The sequence below is a fragment of the Aythya marila genome (genome assembly GCF_965140915.1).
Source record: "Aythya marila genome assembly, chromosome: Z".
NCBI lineage: Eukaryota > Metazoa > Chordata > Aves > Anseriformes > Anatidae > Aythya > Aythya marila.
Window position 1 is genome coordinate 40,447,240 of NC_139080.1, and position 12,307 is coordinate 40,459,546.

The 12,307-nt window shown below is 39.0% G+C and overlaps 1 protein-coding gene across 2 annotated transcripts in view; it reads left to right on the forward strand.

The window, feature by feature from the left end:
• The window catches only part of APBA1 (amyloid beta precursor protein binding family A member 1), an 87,725-nt gene that overhangs the window by 67,253 nt on the left and 8,165 nt on the right, over window positions 1-12,307 (forward strand). For both annotated transcript variants that reach the window (XM_082784017.1, XM_082784016.1), the window contains 6 exons: window positions 894-1,039; window positions 5,911-5,943; window positions 7,065-7,151; window positions 7,729-7,914; window positions 11,075-11,254; window positions 12,085-12,297. In XM_082784017.1, coding sequence (XP_082640143.1) covers window positions 894-1,039; window positions 5,911-5,943; window positions 7,065-7,151; window positions 7,729-7,914; window positions 11,075-11,254; window positions 12,085-12,297 — 845 coding nt within the window. The remainder of the gene's footprint in view (window positions 1-893; window positions 1,040-5,910; window positions 5,944-7,064; window positions 7,152-7,728; window positions 7,915-11,074; window positions 11,255-12,084; window positions 12,298-12,307) is intronic.

Sequence of the window (12,307 nt, forward strand, 5' to 3'; positions counted from 1 at the left end):
ACCAACCACCCTACTGGATCATGACAATTTTAACATATAGCAAGGTGCTAAAATACATCTTTTTAGCCCTACAATTTTTAGATATAATTGCCAAACACTGGAAGTCTTCTCAATCATAAATGCTGCTTTATAATGATTAAAATTGTTAGGTGTTGGACACTTGATCACCCTCGGACTTTGCACAGAAGCTAATGGGAGTCAGATCATTAAGAGTCTTTGGGGACTCAAAGTTGCTTTTTCCAGTGGGACATCCTGTGCTCTGAATGTTTAACCACACTTTTACTGAATTCTGAAAGTACTGAATACTCCCCCTCAGTATCCTTGTTGAGACTAATCATGATTTTTAAAGGCCTGTGGGGTAGCAGCAATTTGATAATTGGGCTCTCAGTCTCAGTAAGGGGAGCAGTGTTGTACCTGTAAAGCATTGCCAGGGAGTTTCCTCTACCTGTGTACTAACTGTGGCTGACACCAAGTGAGAAAGTGGCTGATGGCTGTTCCTAAATTGCCCCCTTCCTCTTACTGCTTACGACTGCTTGCCTCAGGATTGCAAGGCTGTTTCTGGTGGGTGAGGGAAGAGCCAAGTCCCCACGTCTCTTCATAACAGCAAAACCTCAGAGATACTGTTTAGCCCTGGGGTGATCCTTGCTCACAAAAGGCTGAGCTATTGCAGGAGACAGGCTGGATTAACAATTACAGCTTCTGCTGGAGAGATGTTGAGAGCATTTTCTTGATGTTTCGAACCTTTGAAAGTACTGGTTACCATGTCATCATGGTAAACTGTGGTATTTCAAAGGAGCATCTACAGCCATCAGGCACAGGCTCAAGTTGTTAGTGCTGCTGTTTTGCCATTTTTCAGTATAATTTTCTGCAGTGATTTCTTTCCTGTGTTACAGTTCCTGGACCTTGCGATCCTGAAGACTTAATCGATGGAATCATTTTTGCAGCCAACTACCTTGGCTCAACTCAACTCCTTTCGGATAAAACTCCCTCCAAGAATGTGAGAATGATGCAAGCTCAGGAAGCTGTCAGCAGGATCAAGGTGAGAAGTGATTCCTCTTGCTACTTCTCGTACTGGTACCTTAAAATTGCAGATATGAACTTCTTACATATGTAGTAGTACTCCCGTATTGTGTTATCTGTGGTTTCAGGAACGTTAAGTGCCTCATCTTTCTTTCTGCAAGATAAATCACTTGCATAATGCTGCTTTTGGAACAAGGGTGGTAGGTAAAAGTTACCAGATCATTATAATTCCCTGTAGAAATACTGCTGCTGTGTTCTCTAAGCCAGAATGTGAAGTGAGTGGTGGTCTCAGTTTTGTTTTACAGGGTGTTGAGAGAAAACAGGTTTAGAGGATAACCAGGAGGTATTACAGCTGCTTCTGGCTTGGTGCTTGAGGGGAACCTGTACTGTGGTAAAGTCCGCAGTTATTTTTGACCATGCTGTGGATACTATTTTCTCTACCTAGTAATAGCTGTGAACTGATTTAAAAAATGAAAGAAAAGCCCGAGGCAGTACAGGGATGTATAGAAAAAAATAGTTTGTCTTGGAATATGGTATGTTCATGTCATTTGTTTGTTTTGTCACAGCATGACGGGCATGCTGCTGTATTATAAGTTACAATGATGACATTGTCAACTGAAATTAAGATGTATGGATGGAGTGTTGTACTCATAGAAGGTGCTACAACATTTCTCCTACTCATACATCGCTGTGTGTCAGGAACACAGCTTCATCTTGTGCTAACTCAGCTAACCAAGACAATCTCATGTCAACATTTTCTTTAGTTTAACATTTATACATTTTTCCTTTGTATGGTTTATTTTGGATTCCAACTCAGACTCTGTCTGTACAATCGTTTAAAAGAGAGGAAGAGATACAGCATGTTATCAGGAAGGCCAATAATATTGTCTATTAAAATCAGCTTATGCTTCCTAATATTACTACTACTTTCAATGCTTCCTTGCCAAGTGCTCGGCTCAGTTAGTGCATGAAATTCTCAGATAAATGCTCCAAATAGAAATATTGAGACACTTCCAACAATTTTAATTTTGCTGGTGTTCAAATACAGAATTTTTTGTAACCTTGTCTCTAAAAATGTCTAGCATGCTAGCATTTTAGAGAAGGCTCTATTTGGCAGGGAAGTAGTATTCCTGTCATCTTTTGCCATCTCTATAGGACATCTCCACAAACTTAAGAAACTTTTGAAAAGCAATGGCTTGTCTGTATTCAGTGGAATTTTTGTAAAAGGTATTCACTCGGCTTTCTCAGCCCTCGCATGTTATAGTCTTCATGGCTTCTTCATAAAGCTGTAGTGGAGACTTATCCTTCCACTGTCTTTTGCTGTCCTGCCTTGGGTGTGAGTAAAGCTGTGCCTTGTCTGCATGGTAGAAAAGTTGTCTGATTTGAATGCACAGGTAAGCAACAAAAGGTAAGCTACAGGAAGAAAGGGAATAAGGACTTCAGTGAGGCTGGATCTAGGAGGGACACATCACTGTAAGCTGAAAAGAAAGATCAGCATCAGCTGTGATGGGAAACTGGCATCAGGAGTTTAACTTGAGCCTGGTTCTGGACATGAGGCCTGCTTTAGTAGAGGCAAAGATTGAACAAATGTGTTAGAGCAAACTGAAGTAGAAACAGGCCAATTCAAAGTGGGTTTATGTAGTTGAAAAGAGTAGAATCCTTCTCTCATACTAAATATGTTTCTCAGAAATAATTAGGAAAATAAAGTTATTTCTGAGGTTTCTGTTATGCCTCAGCACTGCTGTGCCTCAGCACAGAAGGGATCTGTTTAGCTCATTTCACTCATCAAGCCTGTAATTTACACATCCGTGTAAATGACCAGGCATGCATATTCTTGGTTATAGAAAATTTGTTTCAGCATGGAGGTCCAAGCAGTTACATGGTTGACCTGGTAACACCCTAGCCTGCACACATAATTTTCTAAAAGTAAGTGAATTTCATAAAACGGTTTGCCTACTGCATGGCACACAATACCATGGTACACTTCTTTGACAGTACTCTACTGCTTCTAGGTGAAGTTTGGGAAATCTAAGTATGCTTCCCTGCACTGTAGGGTCATCGTTGTTGATTTTGGCTCTTCTTTTTGTTGGCGATTCCCATAAAAAGCAAACTTTTTTATTGAGAACATCATTATGACAGAGTTCTGGCTGCTAGATTCATCACTGCCTTTAGGCCAAATGTGTAAAATATTGCTCATGCAATGCTAGTGATACCTGTGCCCTACTCATACTTGTTTATGGAGCAAGTTAGGTGCTGTGTATGAAACATTTCTCTATAGTTAAAGAAAAGAAAGGTTATGAATTAAGGCTGAGCTTTTAAAAATCTACAAATCTGAAGTTAAAATTACTGGAAGTGGGAAGGACTTTGTTTAAGGCCTGCTGCATACACATACCTCCCATGTGAATGCGTTCCTTTTGAATTAAATAATCTGTTTAATGCTTACTTGTAGCAGAGCCTTCAGACCATGCACGTGTTCGTTCAGAATATGAACTGATTTTGAAAACAATTCTCCGTGCTTTTTCTGTAAACACATATCTCTACAGTTAAAAGTAGAAGAACTGAGGGTTTTCTTGCTTCAGCAGTTATCTCTGTGAAGTCAAGCTAAGTTACAACAGAAACAATGCTTTGAAGACATTCATCAAACTTAGTTGATTTCATATTTCCATGAAGAGGTACTTTTAGTGTTACGAAAGGTATTTCACTATTTTCTGACTGTAGTCTCATTTCTCCAAATAGCGTGGGAGAAACATCTTTCTATAGTTTACTTGAAATGAATCCATTTAATCTTAATAGCAGTATAGGAAAAATAATGTTCATGATTACAATTCACAGCTGATCTGTGGAGAACTGCTGCTACATTTCACCTGTGGAGTAACAGCTTTCATTTTTTATTTTTCACCAGCAGATTTGAGCTGTGTGTCAGGTTTGACCATTTTTAGATAAGAACTGATTTAATTGCTGATTGTAATTTAAGAAGTCATATGTGAAAATAGTTTAATATTCTGCATATTTCATTCACCAAGTGTCATCTGTGTGTTCACAGAGTTGCAGTACATTTTTTGTAGAAATCAAATTGGTTGACTATATCTAAGCCATCCATGGAGCAGAAGAGAGTGTGTTGATTTTTAAAAATCTGAGTTTTTGGGAATTGCAACTAGCCACGTAATTAAGTTAAATGAAAATTCCAGACTCTATATATTTAAAAAAATATATTATTTTGTGTAGAGTAGGTAGTTGCTGTTCTTTCTAAGAATTCTGAAATGATCTGATTTAAATCAGAAAAATAACTCAGTGATGAAAAGGATTCGAATAATAAAGTCACTTGTATAGAATTGTCCTAAATTGGGGAGGCGTTGACGCTTTTTTTTTCTTTTTCTTCCTTTCCTTTTTTTTTTTTTTTTTTGTGGACCATATTTTCTTTCATGCCATTTCAGTGTAGTGCCAAATCACTTCTTAAAATTGTTTGTTCCATGTCATCACCTTAGCTCTATGAAATATTTTGGAGAACAGTTTAAATGGTATATCTCATGCGTGTCTCCCCTTTGCCCATTGTATGCCAGGCAGCTGCTATTCAAGATAACTATAATATTTCTGAGTACCAGTGAAAATTAATATAATGCACAGCCTGCAGCATGAAGCAGTTCTAATCGCTTTTCCAATAGTTTGTTATCACCAGGCTATTAATCAGTTTGAAAAAGGTGCCTCAAAGTTGGTGTGAGAATATAATCATACTTGTAACTAAGCAGCACGGTCTAAAGTTTCAGTTGCTGCTTTCAGGCTTGATTATATTAAAACTGGCAAATTTTAAGTTGTGAGCATCAGTATAAAATGTTTTGCTTCTTGTGATTCTATGAAGCTTGAAATAGTAAGCCTCCTTCCCTCCACAAAAACACTTGTCAATTTAATTAGCTAACACTAATTGTTGGAAGTAAAAAGATATCTGCCAGCCTGGTGAGTATTGAATTTCTTTAGCAAGCTAGTCCATAAGCTCAGTTCACTTTGGCTTGAATAATGATTGCAAGACTGTAAGAGTGATGATGCTTATTTATGTTGTTATTGTTATCACAGTAATAGCACATAAAATATCAATTTGTTGCAATGGGGTGATATCTCTCTGGATGTAAGTCAATTAAACTAGTGGCAATTAAATCAGTGACAAGAGAGTGTTTTCAGAGGGGTTGTGGACATGAAGTATGTGCTCCACTGCCTTTCTTGAAAAAATATGATGGTATGCAGGTGTCACAGGAAAACCTGTTGTTCAGAAATGCAATGTGAACGTTGGCTTGGGCATATATGCACGGAAGGAGGAGAAAATGGAGGTGACAATTAGCTTCTGTTGCTTTGTATTTCCAAGAAAAACTAGTACAGTTTTAGTGTGGCTTTTTTTTAAAGATGGTTCATGTGTGAGAGCATTAGGCAACTTGAATTTAAATTCCTTGATTTCTAAAAAAGTTGGAATAAAAATAGTTAAAATTCTTCTCTTGCATTTTACACTGGTGATGCTTCAAAGAAGGTAACCTCATGGGTCATGCATGGTTAACCTGCTGCAGATGAGGGGAAGCTTTTTTTTTTCCCCTTAAGAACGAACAAAGAAATAAAGCCTGTTGTTTGAGAGCAGCATTTTAAATGGAAAAAAATAAAATCCTTCTGTATTTTTCCAGTCTCCTCTGGTGTGGTTTCTTTTCATTTTTTTTTACACTGGTTATGCTAAACATGAAACAAAAAAAAAATAAAAATAAAAATAAATAAATTAATTGAAGCAGGGACTAATTTAGAACAGCTAATAGTCTGTGAGCCCTGGCATTAGCATGCAGATTCCTTCTTGGCTTGGAGTCTCTGTAAAGTCTTCTCTAACTATTCTCCTGTCTCTGTTTATTCCATGCTAAGCAGATGGCCCAGAAATTAGCCAAAAGCAGGAAGAAGGTGCAGTACAAACTCCATCAGCTTGATGTTATGCCTGTTCTTTTGTTTTCTGGGAGTTGTTTTTTTGTTTGTTTGATTTTTTTTTTTTTTTTTTGCTTTTATTTTGAGTTATTTTCTGCATCCAGCAAGTTTTTTTTAGATTTATTTCTGAGCCACCATACAAGTTGACATTTCTCAGAAATCAGTTGCCTGGTTGGCCATTTTTTGTTGCTTATCATTAGCCATTTCATGTTACAAATAGAGTAAAGATTGGAATTATCAAATGGTTACAGGCAGTACCCAAAATCCATGCTAAAGAAACAGGACTGACATGGCAAAGGTTCTAACTTTGTAAAATGACAGATTAAAATTGTCTGGTTTTTATTTTACCATTTATCTATAAGACTGGTCTGTTTGATTCACAAATGTGTCAAATTGCTGGATGCAAAAAAGAAAAATAAAGTTTATGTATATATACACAGTAATATGCTGATTGACTTATTTTAGTGGTAAGTTTTGTTTATGGAGGTTGTGAGTACCCTTTAACACCTCTAACTTTTTTAAAAAATTGCAAGCATTGGTTTTCTATTGACAAAGATATGACTTCAAAGTGTATTCATGCTTGAATGGTATGTCTGACTGTGAAGGCCTTTTTACCAGAACTGTATTAAGAATGGCTTAAACTGTACCTACCTGCGGTACAGGTGTTTCCATTGTCCCGAGCAGTCACTGTAAGCCCATACAGAAATTACTCAAGTAAGAGCTACTGTTAGGCCTTTCTATGGCATGTGTGAAAAACTTCTTTAAAGTGGGACTCCTAATGTGGTGAAAATGAGAGAATCATTCTGATTTTCATGAAATCTTTAAACCGTTCATGTCACAGTCATCTATAACTTTACTGGATCAGTAAATATATCAGGGAAGCTTTTACGGGGTTAGAAATTGTTCAAATGCTATCCAGTTCACTTTCATGTATCTGTATATAGTTTCCATATCTTTGTGTTTAGCTTCTGCAGTCTAATATTCTATCTTGCATTGCTATTCTGGTGACTGTGTTTTAGCATACCCCTGTATGTGAGCTAACATCATTATTAAGGATGTTACCTTATGTTTGTGTTTGACTCTAATCCATTTATTTGCAGGCTCCCGAAGGTGAATCTCAGCCCATGACTGAAGTGGACCTCTTCATTTCTACACAGAGAATTAAAGTACTGAATGCAGATACGCAGGTATAAACACAGATGTCTTTGTCAATATTTTATAATAGGCCACTCAAATAAAGTTGCACCTACCTGCCAAATTTTATCCTTCAAGAAGTGCTGGGTCTTGTACTTCTCCCCAGGATTTCCTAGGTCAAAATCCATTCAAGGGCCATGTCAGTTAGTCTGCCATGTCTGTAGAAAATGATTAGAATTTGTCAGTAAATTAACTGCATTCAGCTGACTTCTTACAGGCTGTGTTGTGACAAGTATTGATTGTGCCTAGAGCAGCCCAGAATGTTTGGTTTTGATAATCTGAAGTTTATAGTCTTTTGTGTGCTGGTCCATGCCTGCCCAGCATATTCAGGCTCTGATACTGAGTTCTTTGTACTTTTCAACAGAAAATAAAACTTTAATTTGTAAAAGTTGTTCTTCGATTTACTTCTGGAAAGCGTAACTTGCTTTCTATTGGCAACTCCCTTCATGCATGATTCTTTATGTGGACTTAACAGAGTTCTTATGTTACCATTTGTGTGTTTTCATAATACCAGGAGTACACTAAGAAGAAGCACCTGCTTATGTTGTTTTGTTTTCTTTTATTCCACAGGAAACCATGATGGATCATCCCCTACGGACCATTTCTTACATCGCAGATATAGGGAACATAGTTGTTCTGATGGCTCGTAGGAGAATGCCACGGTCCAACTCGCAGGATAATGTGGAAGCATCTCACCCTTCCCAGGATGGAAAGAGACAGTACAAAATGATTTGCCATGTCTTTGAGTCTGAAGATGTAAGGAATTACTCTGTCTCATAATTTTCTAGGGGTGGAAATGTAAACACGTTTTGGTAGTGTTGAAGCCCACAGAAAGTGGTCCTGTTTGTTCATTAACCATGATAAGATATTTCATCTTGCTTTTTGTTGGCACTTTCAGACCTGGCATTTTACTCACAAAACTGTTGTAAAAATTCCCTTTGTTTAGCTCATACAGTACCTTTCAGTAGCGATGAGAAGGTCCAGCTGCCACAGTTTACATATACCAGCTCATAATTTGCCCGTGAGAGTGAATATCTATCAAAGAAGCTTGTTTTCCTTGGGAAATTATAATCCTAAATACTACATCAAGGATCATTGATACGTATCAGAAATGTGACTTTTGTTGTTGTTGAGAAGATCTGAGTTGAAGAGTAGTTGCTGACATTGTATTAAAAGCCAGCAAGGAAAATTGATAATTCCAGTAATCCTGAGGCACCCTGAATAGAAACAGTTGAGTAAATGTCTACGGTGTAGGTCAGCTAAGTTACCTGTTAGTTACTTGATAGCCTGTCTTCACGATCAGTGTATAAAACATGCTGATTTTATACACTTTTAAAAAGTCTGTAAATGAAAGGTAAAATCAAACACACACATCAGACTGAGGTGGCCAGATACATAGTTGTCAGTCTCATAATCAGGTCAGCCCTAGATGAAGTGATATCACACAGTATTTCTAATAACTTGGGAAGGCAAAAATTCCCAGTTCTAAACCCTCCACGTAAGAGTGTTAACTGTCTCTGTGGAAAATGTCATATTAATACTAGTCAAGTCAAATGGTTCCTGTAGCAGGAGGTGGAAGAAGGGGGATCACTCCCATGTGTCAATTATGTACATGTTACAGAGGTGATGCCAGTTAGGGAAGGCATCCTGCACAAATTAGGGAGGGTGAGGTAAGGATTTACTTCCTATTCTTGTGGTTTGCACATCAGTCTGAAGAAAGTCTTTGTAGTGCAATGTCAGATATGCTGAGCTAGTTAGCAGAAGTAAAGTGAAAATACCAGGTTCTTTTAATATCCTCACATGCCTTCTACTCTGCGGTGTACCAGCAAGATGGGAAGGTTTCCTTGAATAAGCAGTTGATTTTATGTAATGGTGAACCTAGTCTGAACCCATGGTCAGTTAAATTATGTGACTGCAGATGCATGTGCATACTGTCACCCCCTGCTGAGGTTAAAAAGTAAAGATAAACACACTGATATAAGTGATCCTCTACAAAAAATTTAGCAAAGAACATAAAAAATCACAGGTTTTTTTTTTCCATAATAGCATGCCGGCCAGTTTTGCAGAGCCTTTCAAGAAGCTGGTGCAAAAAAAGGAAAAGAATAGCCAAAGTTTATTTCATTTAATTTCATTTGATATGTTGCCTGTTTTAAGACTGCTGTTCCCATATTTCCAGTTCCAAGTTTGTACAGTCGTAGCTCTCTTACTGACCAGCTGGAAAAGCAGAACTCAAACTGCCAGGTGCTAGAGGCTGTGGCTTGCTTCCCTTCAGCACGTGGTAGTTTGACTCTGATCTAGATCTCCTGGATCCGTTTCCCAGGCTGTTCTTAATACCCTGACTAGCTGGAATCTGTGCTTCTTCCTTCTGGTCACTACTGGCATTACTCCTTCCTGTGGTTGGTTTGGGTCAGGCCACATTTGTGTTGGTTAAGTTCATCCATCCCTATGCCACCTGATCCTGGCTTAGAAAGGACCTGTCTGTAGTTCCAGTGAAAGCATTGTTCAGTGACACAAAAACAAGCTGAGAAATTGCATCAATGTCATCTTTTCCTCTGGGACAGCTGGGTATTTAGAAGAATTTACACAGAAACTGTCACAGAAACTCTTAAGTCCTCAAGTGGATTTTAACCACAATGTGTACCTGCTTGGAAACGTCCTTATCTAAGGAGCCTGGCACCAGATTTTCAATTCTGTCTAGGGCTAGATCTTCAGAAGAGCTAATGCTTAGTGATGTGTCCAAATGCTGGGTGTCTAAATGGGAGTTGATCTTGTCCTGGAGACAAGATGCATCTGTGCGAACATAAAGTCCACAGTTGTCTCCTCTTTTAGTTTGTAGAGCTAAGGAGATGTAGTTTTCCTGTTATCTTGCTGTCTTGTTCTTGCCATTAAGCTGGATTGATCTGAGCATTGGCAAAGTAATGCTGTCTGGACTGTGACCTTTTCAGCACCAGCAATCATGCTCATGTTCTCATCAGCAGGTTTAGTGCTATCTTGAGTTGCCTTAAAACACAGCTTATTTCAGGGTAGGGAACCTTTCCCTTATTAAGGACCAAACTGGACCTTAAAATACAGCTGGTAGGCTGTATGAAAATATGCCTTGGCAGTGTTCATTCATCACCAGCCCCCCTAAGGCCTAGACAGTTAGCTGTGGAGCTCTGACCTTCTCTTCCCTCCCCTCCCCCTAGCCAGCACTGCTCTCCAAGGGACTGTTTCAGTACACATCAAATCCAGCTCCTCTGTGCTGCACAGATCACCCAGTGATGCACAGCAGCAGGAAAGTGGAGGGAGATGGAGGGAAACAAGAAATATAGGGGGGAGAGGCTGAAGGAGGTTTCAGGGTGGAGAAGGAGCTGCACATGACCATTTCTCATAACTTCAAGGGCTGGTTACTTCAGTCAGTAGGTGCTGCCCTTTTCCTCCTTCATCTGGGATGAGGTAGGAGCTGCCAATACAGACGTGGTGGTTTTAAGAGAGTGGGAGAAAATAGGGAGGAAATATCCTCTTAAATGCGGTTGTGTGCTTTCTAGCAGACATTTTCATTTTCTCTGCTGGCTTGTCAGAGAATGGCATTGCCTCTACTAGAAGGGGGAGCCACCTGGGAGCTGCACGCATGAGAAGAGTTGTAGGTGAGAGGTAGAGTTCTCTTTTGCCATCTGTGCTTCAGTCACTGCAGCAGGTATACCGCTACATTTATGCTAGCATTTCTTACCCGTGAAAGGATAGCTTTATTTATGCTTCTCATATGAACGTGATGACATTTTTTGAGCCTTTTAAGTTAATTTTTAATGCAGAAATATTTTTAAACTGTAACGTGACTTGTAGGGATAAACCATTTACAGTGTGATTGTAACAGAGAAGATGGCAGTGCACAAGACCATCACAACGTTTGACTTTTTTTCTTTTCCCTTCCCTGCAGGCACAGCTGATTGCACAGTCCATAGGTCAAGCATTCAGCGTGGCCTACCAGGAGTTTCTGAGGGCAAATGGGATCAATCCAGAAGACCTTAGCCAGAAGGAATATAGCGACTTGCTCAATACCCAGGACATGTACAATGACGACCTCATTCACTTCTCCAAATCTGAAAACTGCAAAGATGTATGTCTCACATTTTTCTCCTTAACAGCATTAAGATCCCCTGTACCAGGTGCAGGCCCATGCTGGCAGAAATCAGAAAACCATTAATGCTTCCTATAAATGACCTGAGTGAGTCTAGAATATCTCCCCCAGTAAGTCAACCTGTTGTCAGTTCTGTATCAAAGGCAAACTGTGAACCCGAAGTCTATGAGCAGTGAAGTGATTTTCCATCTGTTTGTTTTATTAAACAATTTTCAAATATTTCACGTTGTATTTTAATGAAATGAATGTAAAACAGATTAACAATTAATATGATTTACAGATTACAGTAAATAATTTAACATTTGTGGAGGAACTAGTGTCAGTGAAAGTGGCTGATTCCAGATTTTAAAGGATTGTATTTGCTGAAAGGATTTGCTGCATGGTGCTTCTAATAATGATGAACCTGTGCACCACTGCAACATACAGTTAGTGTTCTTCCAATGTGCAGTCATAAGCTCTTACAAACTTCTATTTAGCTTGGTCCACTGAACCCCCATTACACAACGGTTTCTTCGTTTCCATATCCCTCTGCTCATAAACAGAAATAAGTTGTGTGAGGGCATGTTCAGCCCTAAGCAAAACCTGTGTACTTAGTGTTGATTAACTCATGTTTGAATACAACTGAAATGTAGTACTCTGTTTGTTTTGCACTAGGAAGTCAGGTTGCAAATAGTGAGGGGTTATGTGTTTGCTGATTCATTAAATATGTGTTTTGGTGGGTGAGGGGAGGAAAGATTGCAGGAGGACGGGGGGCCAGTTCCATGGTTGAGAAAAAGCTTTTGTTTGAAACACTTTTTCTTATGATACAGGTTTACATCGAAAAGCAAAAAGGAGAAATCCTAGGGGTGGTGATTGTGGAGTCTGGTTGGGGATCCATCTTGCCTACAGTTATCATAGCCAATATGATGCACGGAGGACCAGCAGAGAAGTCTGGGAAGCTGAATATAGGGGATCAGATCATGTCGATCAACGGGACCAGCCTAGTTGGCTTACCACTCTCAACATGTCAGAGCATTATAAAGGTACAGAGAA